Raw genomic sequence first — 15,576 nt, 5'->3', positions numbered from 1 at the left:
CTCTTCAGAACGCCCAGCTTCTGGCAGTGCAGACACAGCGTGTTCTCGAGAGATCACGCTGTGATGTCACTTCCCCAGGTCCTGCATCGTGTCAGACGAGCGAGGACACATCGGCACCAGAGGCTACAGATGATTCTGCAGCAGCATCAGCAGGTAAGTAGCTACATCGACTTACCTGCTAACGCTGATGCTGCTGCAGAATCAACTGAAGCCTCTGGTGCCGATGTGTCCTCGCTCGTCTGACACGATGCAGGACCTGTGAGTGACGTCACAGATCTGCACTGCCAGAAGCTGGGCGTTCTGAAGAGAAGTGGATGATACTTCTCTTCAGAGCGCCCAGCTAGTAAAAGTATTAAAAACGCCCCGATGTACGCACATAATACACGCCCACTTGGACTTTAACTTTTAAACACACCCACTTGGACTTTTGCAAGCCTCATTTGCATAACTACAAAAATGGTCATAACTTGGCCAAAAATGCTCGTTTTTTAAAAATAAAAACGTTACTGTAATCTACATTGCAGCGCCTATCTGCTGCAATAGCAGATAGGGGTTGCAAAATCTGGTGACAGAGCCTCTTTAATATGAAGACCCTGTTTATTACAGATCTGTCAGATATTTATTTATTCTGTCCTGCCTGAGGGTAGAATACAGACGGGACAGACACGCTGATTTCAGTGGGCCGTCACTTTTTAGGTAAATCTCTGTAGTTTAGCAGAACTTGCGCTTTAGACTTGCAATGCTTGAGTTCAATGATACTCATATCTTCATAGTGCCCCCTGCTGTCCAGCCGCTGATTGACACTTTTCTCCCTATGCGCAGTAATCGTGTCAAATCCATGAATGGAGGGTGAGGACAGCATGATGGCATGATTATCATTGGACTCAAGCTTTGCATTGCGTCCGGCTCATCGCTCCTGTAAAGTGTAAGTTCTCCTAAACTACAGCGATTTACCTAATAAGCGACAGACCGCTGAAATCGGCATATCTGTCACTACTTTATGCTACCCTCAGACAGGTCAGCATAAATATGATGGATCCTATTTAAATGTTTGATGTTCTGATTATTATTTAGTAACCGCAGCATAGGTTTTAGGAATGTTGTGTTTTTTTAACCAAATTTGACTTTACTTTATTAAATTGAGTGAAGCTGTATTTGACATGTCCTCCTAAACATTCTTTCTCCATATTGCAGCACCTTCTGAGTCAGCAACACAAGAACTATGCTCAGGCCCCGCACTATCAGGATGTGGATAATCTTATTACTTCATTTGAGTTTGACTTTGTTGACTGGTCGAAATTTAATCAAATGCCTCAAGGGTATTCTTATTTTAATTCTATTTTTTAGTCGCAAAAGCTGCTTAATATTTTAGTCCATGATTTTAAAATGTACCTATGCATGGTAGAGGAATTCATATAGACAAACCGATATTTTGTAATTTAGTTGGATTAGCAAATGCCTTGTCTCTTGGTCTTATTGGATTGGGGTCTGTCCGCAGAAGACTTCTGATATCTAGAAGGTTACTGCCACCAAACTGTCCTGCTAATGCCAGCTAGAGGGAGATGAGCTTAGATCCATCCCGGCTATGAGCAAGCTCGGTGTGTGCGTGGCATGCTGGTAGATTTCAGCTGTTTTTCGCACTATACTATGTGCAGTTAGCATATAGAGGCTATGTACAATATTTTGTTGTAAAGTTCCACTAATGTACAAAGTTAATTTTGAGCCCTAAAGGGGTTGTGTTGTGGAAACAACCCCTTTCCATGTGCCTTGTTAGGGGCAGGGCGGTGAGCTGTTAACAAAGCGCGTCTCTCCTTGTGATTGTTATCGAGCCCCTCTACGTGTCTGAATGGCCAACGTGTAATTTAACATTTCTCCTGCATCGGCTGCTGGCGGTTTCTGAATCCAGACACACGGGTCAGCTGAATTTGTGATAAGGCAACCCCTTTCAACTAGTTTTAGGAAGGCCATCATTCTTAATGTATTAAAGTGTACCTTCGATTTATATAGCTTAACGGTTACAGTGCAGGATTTTTGTTAAATCCTGCACTATAATAGTTTTTCTATATAATTAGAGGTGCACTTTGATAAAGGATTGCAACCATGAAATTATTTTTTTACACGAATTTGTAAGGGCAGTATACCATATTAATGTTTTCCGCTATTGTCCGTGGCGTCTAAGGGTTCAAATGGCCGGGACCAGAATTCTCTCCAATCTTGGCTGTTGCTTGCGAGTGTCAGTCAAACAGCCGGCATATGTTGCAGACCCAGATCCCATGGCTGCACCATATTGTGATGGCGTACATGCGATGTAATGGTACATTGGATGTTGCCAAGGGGTTAAAAGGATTGTCTGGTTTAGATAACCTTTTATTTTCTTAAACTATTACAGGAATTTTGAATTGAGGGATGAGCCTTTTGAATGGGGGAACATAAAAGTCACTAGTGGGCCACGCACGTCCGTGCATTAATTTGGACAGCCCATTGATTTCAGAGGGTGCTGTGTAATGCTCTGTTTCCCCAGCTGGAAATTGGACACTTGCTGCCAGGTTCGCCAGTTTTTTTGTGTTTTTTTTTGGGATACCATCATAACAAAAAAAAAAAAGCTTGTTCGAAGACCTATAATTTTTGATCATGATTACTTTATTTCTAAAAAATAATGCCTCCGCTATAGTGAGTGGGGTTGTGTTGCAGTTCGCTGCGCAGTGGGGGCATAGCTGTGCAGGAAAGAGCTTAACTCCAAGGACCACTGAGGTCCTAGCAGGCGGACCCCCTCTATCACTTACTATGATTTGAGAGCACTTTTAAACACTGAACTACTTTACGGTATAAACGCAGCTTATCTAAATGTATTCTCCTGAAATGTGACCATTCTCTTGGTTTTATCTGCAGGTCTGGATTATTACTTCCTGCTGGAACTGTACAAGGGGAGAAAGAGTTCCCAACACAGATTAACCAGATTTCTCCAAAACACTCTCCTGTCAGTAACCTGGAGACTGGTGTTGTGCAGGAAACGGAGTCCACAAAACCACTGGATGTGGCCTATACTCTTGTCAATAATCTGGTTTGCCATTCTGAAGCAATGTTTACCATTCCTTGTCCACCTCCATCTTTATGCAGCGTTACCTGCGTGACAGACTCCTTCTCCAAACCACCCAGTTCACGAGTCATTACACCCACTCATGAGAACGTGTCCCCTGCTGAACCTATGAACATTTTACCGGATCACAATGAGAGTGCCCAAGAAGACTTGCATCTAATGGTGAATGACTGTAAAAGATTAATAGACCTGGAACTTTATGAAACCGCTCAAAATGACCACAACTGTTTATCGGAGCCTGTAAATTTCCCTAGTAAAAAGCTTAAACTGGATTACTCCCTGGATTCATTACCTTTGTGTTCTAAAACTCTGGAGACTGAAAACGTGTCTGCACTGCCACCAATAACAAAATCCAGCAAGGATTTGGAAAAGACTTGTCCTTTGAGGGAGTCGGATACATTATCCCACCTACCTCCTAGCTGGCCTTCCAGCAAATTGCACAGAAAAGTAAAACAATTGGAGCGGAAGGCAAGAAAGCCGGAGGAGCTTCCCTGTAATTCTTGTAAGGTTTCTGTCCCACTGGAAGAGTGTAATGTCAGCGCATCCAAAGAAAGACTTCAATGTTTATTTCAGAGCAGTGACGCCCATTCAGAGTTTCATGGGTTCTCCTGTAACTCTATGTACAGTCTGCAATGTAGGGAGGACCTGGAGGAGCAGCCGTCATCTCATGGAAATGTTCTTTTGTCGTTATTTTCAAACACCGGTTCTTCAGCCTCTACTTTTAATGGCTTTTAATGTGTTTTTTATGATTTTATAGATTTTTTTGTAGATAGATTTTGCATCTGAACTTTCCCCAAAAATTAAATCTATGATTATAACCTTTTTTTTTTTTTTGAGTTCTTTGCTGGTCAGATGATTTTCCAGTCTTGACTAAGTATTCTAAGATGTCGTTTTTTGTGGGGTTTTTTTTTTTTGTGCTGTGTATCCTTTCTCCCGATTAGCAATGGACAGGACATGGTCTAAAAAAAAAAATCTACTTACGGGGCAGCTGAAAGGGAACTGCTCAGGAGGAACATTAACCCCTCCCCGCTCCTGGATGTATGATTAGGTCATGATGAGCGCATCGTTCGCGCTCCATGACCTAATAGTACGTCACGGGAGGAACGGCCATTCTGGCACGCTCCCGGCACATACAGGCGCTGTGACAACTGCTGTCTCGTACAGCAGTTGCCACAGGGACTGATCGCGGTGGTCCCGCTGATTAACTACTTAGAAGCTGCGTTCAACAGCGTTTGTGGCTTCTTAGGGATTAAAACCCCCCCTCAACATCCGCGACATGGTCGCTACGGCAACCGAGGCCTAACGATGGCCTAAGGCTATGCCATCTACGGAAGCCTAGTGGGTCTTGACAAAGTCAGGACCCACTATGCTTGCTGTCAGTGTTAGAATTGCGATCCGGGCCTCCTGCCTTCAAGTCCCCTAGTGGGACCAAAAAAAGAAAAAGTTTAAGTAATAAAAGTAAAAATCCCCCTTTTTCCCTCATCAGTCCTTTTTATTAAAATAATTAAACATTACATAATTGGTATCGTAACGACCTGAACTGTGAAAGTATTTAGTTATTTATCCCACTCGGTGAAAGCCATATAAGAAAATAGTAAACAATACCAGAATCCCAATTTAATTTTTTTAGTCCCTTCACCTCTGAAAAAATAGAATAAAAAGATCCGTCGCATGTAACCAAAAATGGTACTGATCGAAAAAACAAGTCCTCACACGGGCCTAATGGCTCTTAGAATAAGGCAACATAAAAAGTAATTGATATTTTTGTATAAATGTTTTTTTTATTGTGCAAAGACATAAAAGAAAAAAAAACTATAAACATATGGTACCGCCGTAATCTTATCGCCCCACAGAATAAAGTGAATGTCATTTATAGCGCACGGTGAACGCTGTAAAAAAAAAAAAAGAGAAAACCGTAGTAGATTTGCTGTCTTTTAGTCACCACGTCTCATAAGAAATAGAATAAAAACTGATCAAAAAGTCGCATGTACCCCATGAAAATTACAAAGAATTCCTCAAGGGGTCTAGTTTTCAAAATGGGGTCAATTTTAAGGCGTTTCCCCTGTACTGGTACCTTAGAAGCCCTGAAACCAATCCTGCAAAATCTACATGCCAAAGCCTGCCTTTCGGAGCCCTGCTGTTTGTCCAACCAGCAGTTTATTATCACATATGGGGTATTGCTTATATTATCACATATTGAGAAATTGCTTTTCAAATGTTGGGGTGCATTTTCTCCTTTTTATTCCCTGTAAAAATGTTGTGCCTTTTTATCGGAAAAATGTGATTTTCAATTGCACAGCATAATTCCACAAAATGCAGCAAAACCCCTGTGGGGTCTAAATGCTCATTATACCCCTCGCTAAATTCCTTGAAGGGTGTAGTTTGCCAAATGGGGTCACTTTTGGGGGGTTTCCACTGTTTTGGCACCACAAAACCTCTTAACCTGACATGGTGCCTAAAATATAATCTAATAGGAGGCCTCAAAATCCTCTGGGTGCTCCTTTGCTACTGAAGCCGGTGCTTCAGTCCATTAGTGCACTAGGGCCACATGTGGGATATTTCTAAACTGCAGAATCTGGGCAATAAATATGGAGTTGCCTTTCTCTAGTAAAACCTTCTGGTTAAAGGGAAAAAAAATTGAATAAAGGATTTTCTGCATAAAAAAATGAAATTTGTAAATTTCACACCTACTTTGCTTTAAATTCCTGTGAAACACCTAAAGGGTTAATAAACGTTCTAGATGCTGTTGTGAATACGTTGAGTGGTCTAGTTTTTAAAATGGGGGGTTTTAATAAATAAGGCCCTCAAAGCCAATTCAGAACTGAACTGGTACCTAAAAAAAAAAAAGCTTTTGAAATTTCACTCAAAATATGAGAAATTGCTGCTTATGTTCTAAGCCATGTAACACCCTAGAAAAATAAGATTTTTGAAAAAAAATGATTGAACATATAGTAGACATATGGGAAATGTGAACTAGTAACTATTGTGTGTGGTATAACCCTCTGTCTTACAAGCAGATACATTTAAAATACGAAAATTTTTATTGTTTGTCAATTTTGCTATTTTTCACGAACACTGAATATATCAACCAAATTTTACCACTAACCAAGTCCAATGGGTCATGGGAAAACAGTCTCAATCGCTTGGATATGTATAAGCATTCCAGAGTTATTACCACATAGTGACACATGTCAGGTTTGAAAAAAATGGGCTCTGAGCCTTAAGGCCAAAACTAGGCTGCGTCATTAAGGGGTTAAAATGTCTCGTTTATCAGTGAATGCAATTTAATAATTGGATATTTTTTTTTTTTTTTACTTGCCATAAAATTCCTGTCTTGTATTTATTGGAGACACTGATCTCGCCCTTCTGTTCATTGTATTTGATCTGGGATATTGGTTATGGTTGTTCTTCCGGGACGCTGGATGCGCTGGTTTGTTTTTATTTGTTTTTCCCCCTTCTCCTGCTTTTTGTACAAACTGATGTTACTCTGTTTGTGGGAAAAATACGGCCTGCTGGGATGGAAACAACTCCCCCCCCCCCCCCCTCTCCTAGTGGCAAGGGCTTATATCCCTGGTGCTGTCACCCAACGAATACATTGAGACAGTACTAGACTTACAGTAAGTAGAAAAATCCAATAAATTGCATTAGTAGATTAGTGATTTTATTGTTTGTACACCTGCAGCAGGAATCCTCTGCATGTAGAGCAGGGCACTTGGACTATAAGGCCTTGTTCACGTGGTGTTTATTTGACGCACTGAAAAATGCTTCAAAAGTGCTTGCTTTAAGCTTCCCGTTAACATCAATGGAAAAATGCATTGTAGTGCATACGACGCGTGGGTTTTTTTTTTTGTTTTTTTTTTTTTACACTGTCGTGTTTATAAAGCGCATAGTCTGAGATAAAGTGTCAGGTCAATTCTTGGTGCTGAAAATGCGCCTAATCCCCATAGTCTGTGGGAGCCCTAATTATGTGCCGAAAATACGTCAAACGCCTGTACTTTAATAAGCGCTTTGCTGAAATGCTAGCGTTTATGACTCATTTACACGTAATTTTTTTTGAGCGCTGTGTGAACAAGGCCTAAACTCCTTTGTTAAAGAGTAAGGGTACGTTCACACTGCTTATTGTTGGCTGTAAACGGCTGAAAAATTGGAAGCAGTAGCAGTTGGTGTATGGGCTCATAGACTTTCTATTGAGAGGTCAGAAGTTTTTTTTTTTTAATGTTTTTAGTTAGGCCTCGTGCACACGACCGTAAGGGTTTTTACTGTCCGCAAATACGCATACGTATCCATCCACAATGGCGGAAGCGCCCATAGACTTCTATGGGAGAGTCCGTTCCGCAATTGCGGACGCGAATAAGACGTTCTATATTTTGCTAATCAATTCTACGGCACAGACACACCTGCAAATATCCTGAAAGGTGTCTGTGGCCTTTAGAAGTGAATGGGTCTGCAATTTCATAAGGAAATTACAAATGAAAGCTACAGTCGTGTGCATAGGGCCTTAGGGCTCATACACACAACCATAGTGATTTGTGGCTCGGATGGCTGCGGAGTGTCGCCCGGGGGCTGCCCGCATGCACTTTAATGAGCCTGGACCGCAAAATGCGACCGTAAAAAGACCTGTCCTATAGTTTTTGCGGTCCATGTGCCCATAAAAATGAGTGCGGCCGCAATTCACCCGTGGATTTGCAGCCCCAAAAACACGGCCGTGTGTATGAGGCCTACTGTTGTAGTGTTACTGTATAATTTAGAAGAATATATTATGCCAATTGCGGTTTTTTAGTTGTGCAGGTTTCACATCTGTACAAAGACCACAGGGGCTTTTCTTTTTTTTTTTTTTCTTACATGACTTAAAGGTTTTCTTCCTGCCCTTGAGAATCATACGTCTCCGTATCCTGACAGAGGAAGAGTGCAAGAAACACCAAAGAAAATCAGGGAATATATGAATATAGAGCAACAAGGGAACGGGTAGACAAAGCAAGAAGGGGAAGTGAACCTTTATTTATTTTTACACAGTTTTAACCCCTTGCGTACCTATGACGTAATAGTACGAATAAACTGTCACTATGTGAAATCACATAGCGACAGAACAGCGGCGGCAGCTGTCATTGACAGCTAACCGTCTGCTACCGGCCTGGGGACCAATTAGCAGTCCCCAATGCCGGCGATTGCTGTGATTGGTCAGTCTCTGAAGACTGACCAATCACAGCCGTCTGTGACGTCGTCTGCAGGAGAAAGCTCCTGTCACTGTCTCTGATCTCCTCACTTCTGTGAGATACGTGAGGAGATCAGAGAAAGCGGTGTAAAAAAAAAAAACACACTTTTTATTAACCCCTTCCCGAAAATGGGCGTATAGTAACGCCCTGAGGATGAAGCGGGCACAGGAGCTGTGCTCGCTCCATCTTCATCGGATGTCGGCTGTAATATACAGCCGACATCCCACTGCAACTACAGCGATCACTGTCCTCTCCGATCGCTGTAGTTTAACCCCTTAAATGCCGCTGTCAATAGCGACAGCGGCATTTAAGTGATTGATACAGAGGGAGGGGGCTCCCTCTGCACCCCATTGCCCCCCCGCGAAAAATCGCGGGGTTCTGATGGTTGCAATGGCAACCAGGAAGCCTAGCAACGGCTTCCTGGTTGCCAGGTACGGGAGCCTATTAGGTCCTGCCCAAGGCAGGACGTAATAGGCTCAACTGTCAGTTGTAAAGTGACAGTTACAATACACTGCACTACATCAGTACATACAGAAGTAGTGCAGTGTATTGTGCAGGGGATCAGAAGATCAGATCTTCCAGTCCCCTAGTATGTGTAAAATAAAAAGTGAAAAAAAAGTTTTAGATAAATAAATAAATACAAGTTTTACGTAATAAAAACAATCGCCTTGTTTCCCTTATCAAGCCCTTTATAATTAGAAAAAAAAGACAAAAACTAGACATAATAGGTATCGCCGCGTTCGTATCGGCCTGACCTAAAAAAATATCATATTATTTATCCCGCACGGTGAACACCGTAAAAAAATACCATAAGAAACAATGGCAGAATTTCCTTTTTTGGTCACGTTGTTTCCAAAAAAATGGAATAAAAAGTGATCAAAAAGTCGCGCGTAGCCAAACATGGTACCAATAAAAACGACAGTGTGTCACGAAAAAAATGTATGTACTCCGCACAGATTACATATGCCCCCACATTATAAACTGAAACACCAGTAAAACACTAAACAATACTACTACCAAGCAAAATCTGCGCTCCAAAAGCCAAATGGCGCTCCTTCTGGGCCTGGCAGTGTGCCCAAACAGCGGTTTATGACCACATATGGGGTATTACCGTACTCTGGAGAACCGCTTAACAATTTATGGGGCGTATGTCTCCGGTGGTACAAGCTGGGCCCAATGCATTGGGCACTGAAATAGCATATATGTGGAAAATGGCAATTTTCAATCTGCAACATCCACTGTGCACTAATTTCTGCAAAACCTTTGGGGGTCAAAATGCTCACTACACTTCTAGATGAATTCCTTGAGGGGTGTAGTTTCCTAAATGGGGTCACTTCTCGGGAGTTTTCACTGTACTCGTACCTCAGCGCAATGCAACATGGCGTCAAAAACAAATTTTGTAAAATCTCCACTCCAAAAACGAAATTGCACTTTTTCCGTTTAGACCCTTGCCGTATGTCCAAATAGCCGTTTACAACCACATATGGGGTATTTCCGTAATCAGGAGAAATTGTGTAACACATTTTGGGGTGTCTTTTCTCCTGTATTCCTTGTGGAAATGAAAAATTCTGAGCTAAAGCTACAGGTTATTGGAAAAAAAAAATGTTTTCATTTTCACGGACCAATTCTAATAAAATCTATAAAACACCTGAGGGCTCAAAATGCTCACTACACCTCTAATTTAATTCTTTCAGGGGTATAGTCTCCAAATTGGGATCACATCTGGGGAATTTCTACTGTACTGGTACTTCAGGGACTCTGCAAATGCGACATGGCCCCCAGAAACCAATTCAGCAAAATCTGAGCTGCAAAATCCAAATGGTGCTCCGTCCCTTCTGAGCCCTGCCATGGGTCCAAACAGCAGTTTATTACCACATAATGGGGTATTTCCGTAATCAGGAGAAATTGCTTTACAAATGTTGAGGTGCTTTTTCTCCTTTATTCCTTATAAAAATTAGAAAATTCTGTGTTTTTTCCAAAAAAAAAGTCTCTTTTCATCTTCACAGACTAATTCCAATAAATTCAGCAAAAAACCTGTGGGGTCAAAATGATAACTATACCACTAGAAAAATTCCTTGAGGGGTATAGTTTCCAAAATGGGGTCACTTTTGGGGGGATTCCACTGTTTAGGTCCCTCCAGGGCGTTGCAAACGTGACACGGCACTGAAAACCATTCCAGTAAAATCAGAGCTCCAAAATCCAAATGGCGCTCCTTCCCTTCTGAGCCCTGCTGTGGGTCCAAACAGCAGTTTATTACCACATATGGGGTATTTCCGTAATCGCGAGAAATTGCTTTACAAATGTTGGGGTGCTTTCTCTCCTTTTATTTCTTGCAAAAATTAGAAATTTTTACGTTTTTCCAGAAAAAAAGTAGATTTTCATTTTCACAGACTAACTCCAGAAAATATAGCAAAATACCTGTGGGGTCAAAATGCTAACTATACCCCTAGATAAATTCCCTGAGGGGTGTAGTTTAAAAAATGGGGGTCACTTTTGGGGGTTTCCACTGTTTTGGCACCACAAGACCTCTTCAAACCTGACATGGTGCCTAAAATATATTCTGAAAAAAGGAGGCCCCAAAATCCAAGAGGTGCTCCTTTGCTTCTGAGGCCTGTGTTTCAGTCCATTAGGACACTAGGGCCACATGTGGGATATTTCTAAAAAGTGCAGAATCTGGGCAATAAATATTGAGTTGCGTTTCTCAGGTAAAACCTTCTGTGGTACAGAAGAAAATGTATTACAAATGAATTTTGTAAAAAAAAATGAAATTTGAAAATTTCAGCTCTACTTTCCTTCAATTCCTGTAAAACGCCTAAAGAGTTGAAACACTTTCTGAATGCTGTTTTGGATACTTTGAGGGGTGCAGTTTTCAAAATGGGGTGTTTTATGGGGGTTTCTAATATATAGGGCACTCAAAACCACTTCAGAACTGAACTCGTCCCTGAAAAAATCGCTTTTTGAAATTTTCTTAAAAATATGAGAAATTGCTGCTAAAGTTCTAAGCCTTGTGAGGTCATAGAAAAATAAAAGGATGTTCAAAAAACGATGCAAGCATAAAGTAGACATATGGGAGATGTTAATTGGTAACTATTTTGTGTGGAATTACCATCTGTAAACGACCAAATTTTTTCACTAACCTAAAGTACAATATGTCACGAGAAAACAATCTCAGAATCAATTGGATAGGTAAAAGCATTCCGGAGTTATTACCACATAAAGTGATACATGTCAGATTTGAAAAAATGGGTCTGGTCCTCAAGGCCAAAATGAGCTGGGTACTCAAGGGGTTAATCACTATACAATTAAAAATTGTGCAACTTTCTAATATATTTTTGTTTTCAATTCATCATCATTGTCGAGATCTCTGCTATAAACACAGTGGAGAACGACTGACTGACTTTTTTTTCTTGTTGATGGCGATGCAAACGAGTCTCCGCTGCCGGGGAGTCATAATTACGCGCCCAAAAAAACGCCTCTACTTTAAAAAGCACTTTGTAAAATCTCTAGCGTTTTTGATGTGTTTACATGTCGTGGCTGTTTGTTTTTTGGGGCTTTTTAAGCGCTGTGTGAACAAGACCTTTTATAGTACTACAGATCTTTTGTTACAATTGACTTCGTTGTTTTCTAGTTGATGGCATGGGTTTCTATATTCACCAAAGGACACACTCCTTTTACATAGTGTCATTCCAGTTGTATTCTGCCCAATCTGACAATGGGCATGGAGAAGCTCCTGCATGCCCGATATTTGGGTGGGAGAGTATAACTGAAGGGACACTTTTTAGGTGTTATTAGAATAAAGATCCAAACCAAAAAATTATGCTTTTATGAAGATCACAAACATCACTATATAATAATTGCAATATTAGGCCAGGAGAGTAGAAATTAACTTATTTCCTGTGACCAGTAGATGGCGTACTAGAACACAGAAACAACCCAAAACGCGTCTCGTATCTTACTAGAGAAAGAAGTTAATTCATTTCCTTGCTATGTGCATGAAGGAACCCAGACTAAAGCTAAAGTTGGTTTCAAAAGATTGTAAGGCTATGTTCACACGCTTAACAAAAAATGGCTGTAAAATACGGAGCTTTTTTCAAGGGAAAGCCTCTGATTTACAGACCATTTTTTTATGCATTTTTTACGTCCGTTTTTGGAGCTGTTTTTCTATTAAGAGAATGAAAAACGTCTCAAGAAGTGACATGCACTTCTTTTTTTATGGGGTGTTTTTTGACGCGCCGTTTTTACAAACATCACGTAAAAAACGCCCCGTGGGAGCGAAACACAGTTTTTCCCATTGAAATCAATGGGCAGGAGTTTAGAGGCCTCTGTATTTTTAGCCGTTTTTCAGGGCGATTACGGCCTAAAAAGCGGCTGAAAATAAGCCCTTTGGACATACCTTAAGGGTGCAGTCACGCGTGGCAGATTTTGTTGCAGAAATCAGTTCCATTCAGTTGACTTTAACCTGCCGAAACCATCACATTCAGATGAATGGAACAGACTTTCTAGTAAAGGTAGAAATTTCTGCAACCTAATCTGCCGTGTGTGAGACAATCCTTGGCAGTCACTAAGGGGTCTTAGGCTAGACCAAGTCCTGCACGGGTGTCCTGTGCAGGCTGGAGCCGGGCTCCTGCTCCTACGGTAGCGATCTAAGTTTACTTGGATCGTGGCCGTTTAACCCCTTAAATGCTGCGGTCAATAGCGACCGCAGCATTTAAGTCATTTACAGAGGGAGAGAGCTCCCTCTGTCACCTATCGGCGGCCCGCAAATGCAATCGTGGGCCTTCGATATGGTGTCATGGCAGCCGGGCGCCTAACAAAGGCCCCCAGGCCTGCCCTGGCTATATGTTTATTAGGCAGTACCAGGGGCATGTCCTAATGGATTGCCTGTCAGTTTTAGGGTATGTTCACACGCAGAGTCAAAAACGTCTCAAAATACGGAACTGTTTTCAAGAGAAAACCGCTCCTGATTTTCAGATGTTTTTTGGGCCACTCGCGATTTTTTTACGCGTTAAACTACACATATATATGGTATCACCGTGACCGAAATGACCCAAACAATAAAGTTAACATGTCATTTGAACTGCAAATAGAACACCGTAAAAAAAAAACATGGCGGAATTGCTATTTTTTTCCCATTGCCCCCAGAAAAGCAATAAAAGTTAATCAAAAAGTACCAATGAAAACTACGACTCGTCTCGCAAAAAAACAAGCCCACTTATCACTAAATTGACAGAAAAATAAAAAAGTTACGGCTCTTGGAAAGCGACGATGCAAAAACAAATAATTTCAGTTCAAAAGAGTTTTTTTTTTTTATTGTGCAAAAGTCGTAAAACATTTAAAAAAACTCTACATATGTGGTATTGCCGTAATTGTACCGACTCATAGAATAAAGTTAATATGTTGTTTACGCTGCACGGTAAACGGCAAAAATTTAAAATGCATAGAACAATGGCGGAATTGCTTTTTTATCTATCCCGCCTCCCCCCAAAAAAAAAAGTTAATCAGAAAATATGTACCCTAAAATGGTGGCATTAAAAAATACAACTAATCCCGCAAAAAAAAAGTCCTCATACAACTATGTCGATGGAAAAATAAAAAAAGTTTATAGCTCTTTAACTGCGACGATTGAAAAACCCAAAAATGTGCTTGTCATTAAGGCCTAAAATTTTCATAAAGTATCTGAATGTGGGACTTTGCTGGTCACTAAGGGGTTAAGATGATCTCTGAAGCGCAATGAGCTGCAACGGACCAACCCGATACTATTACTATAGAATAGACTACCCTGTGTGACCCATCAGATTTGGCGCAGATTATGGGATCCATTAATTTTGCTGAATTAATTTTCATTTTTTTTTTTTTTTTTTTTTTTTTTTTTTTATAGGTATTTTTATTTATTTATGTTCTGCTTCAGCCTAGAAACCTCAATTTGACAGCGGCGCGTAAAAAAATAAAAAAGCCCTTCTGCACAGAACACCGTAAGACCCAATGACTTCAAACAGATGGGTAAAACGCCTGAATTAAGTCCGTAAATCGGGCCTGTGAACATACCCTAATATAGAAACCTAGGGAGGAGTATAATTTAGGCACATAACTTTACTTACCACAACAACTGGTATGTGGCCATGCTAAGGTCCTCAATCGGTGGCGTACCAACCATAGAGGCAGTGCCACAGCTGTTATGGGCCCATGGTGGGTTAGAAACTGGTATTGTGTGCTGTGACAGTCAAAGCACCTACTTATAGCTGTCACTAGGAGGTGCTAACTGCATACAGATGTTTCATGTATAAGGGGGGATTCACACGAGCGTGTATTCGGTCCGTGCGGGCCGCGTGGTTTTCACGCGGCACGCATGGACCAATACAAGTCTATGGGGCAGTACAGACAGTCCGTGCTTTTTGCGCAGCGTTTGTCTGCTGCGCAAAAAGCGCGACAGGTTCAATAACTCTGCGTATTTCGCGCATCACGCACCCATTGAAGTCAATGGGTGCGTGAAAATCACGCGCACCACACGGAAGCACTTCCGTGGGACGAGCGTGATTCGCGCAACAGCAGTGAAAAGGATGAATGAAAACCGAAAAGCACCACGTGCTTTTCTGTTTCCGAACATCCAAACGGAGTGTCTTTGCGATGAGCGAAGCCGGACAAGCGTACCGAACTTCACCGGGTTCGGCCAAACTCGTTTTGGCCGATCCCGGCAAAAAAATTATCGGTACGCGACGTCAGGAGATAGTCACTGTCCATGGTGCTGAAAGAGTTAAACTGTTTCAGCACCATGGACAGTGACTTGCGATCCCAAAATACATTAACCTGTAAAAAAAAACCGAAGTTCTAACTTACCGATTACTCCTGTCTCCTTCCTGCAGTCCGACCTCCCGGGATGACACTTCAGTTCAAGTGACAGCTCCAGCCAATCACAGGCCAAGCACAGGCTGCAGCCAATCACAGGCTGCAGCGGTCACTTGGACTGCTGCGTCATCCAGGGAGGTGGGGCCCGATGTCAAGAGAGGCGCGTCACCAAGGACGCGTCACCAAGGACGCGTCACCAAGGCAACGGCCGGGAAGTTCTCGGTAAGTAGGAACTTTATCTTTTTTTTGTACAGGTTTTTCGCTGTTGTGTTCGGCATTCACTGTCGAGGGTGCTGAAAGATTTAGCTCTTTCAGCACCTTGGACAGTGACGGGCGTCGACAAGCCTCATCTCTATGATGCCGGCTGCGCGAAAATCACGCAGCCGCGCATCAGACACGCATGACACACGCAGCTGTCAAATG

General features: G+C 41.8%; 2 protein-coding genes across 9 annotated transcripts in view; one reads left to right on the top strand and one right to left on the bottom strand.

The window, feature by feature from the left end:
- Window positions 1-3,919, top strand: part of DBF4 (DBF4-CDC7 kinase regulatory subunit) — a 34,637-nt gene extending 30,718 nt beyond the window's left edge. For all 7 annotated transcript variants that reach the window (XM_075827628.1, XM_075827627.1, XM_075827629.1 and 4 more), the window contains 2 exons: window positions 1,195-1,319; window positions 2,890-3,919. In XM_075827628.1, coding sequence (XP_075683743.1) covers window positions 1,195-1,319; window positions 2,890-3,832 — 1,068 coding nt within the window. In that variant the 3' untranslated portion in view covers window positions 3,833-3,919. The remainder of the gene's footprint in view (window positions 1-1,194; window positions 1,320-2,889) is intronic.
- Window positions 1-15,231, bottom strand: part of SLC25A40 (solute carrier family 25 member 40) — a 67,384-nt gene extending 52,153 nt beyond the window's left edge. Inside the window, exon 1 of one of the 2 annotated variants that reach the window (XM_075827637.1) lies at window positions 15,145-15,231. The gene's annotated coding sequence lies outside the window, so the exon portion shown is untranslated. The remainder of the gene's footprint in view (window positions 1-15,144) is intronic. The other variant, XM_075827636.1, reaches the window with a different exon arrangement.
- Window positions 15,232-15,576: the final 345 nt, after the last annotated feature.

This window comes from Rhinoderma darwinii, chromosome 5 (assembly GCF_050947455.1).
Source record: "Rhinoderma darwinii isolate aRhiDar2 chromosome 5, aRhiDar2.hap1, whole genome shotgun sequence".
NCBI lineage: Eukaryota > Metazoa > Chordata > Amphibia > Anura > Rhinodermatidae > Rhinoderma > Rhinoderma darwinii.
Note: the sequence above shows the minus strand (reverse complement) of the source record. Positions and strands in the feature narration are given on the sequence as shown.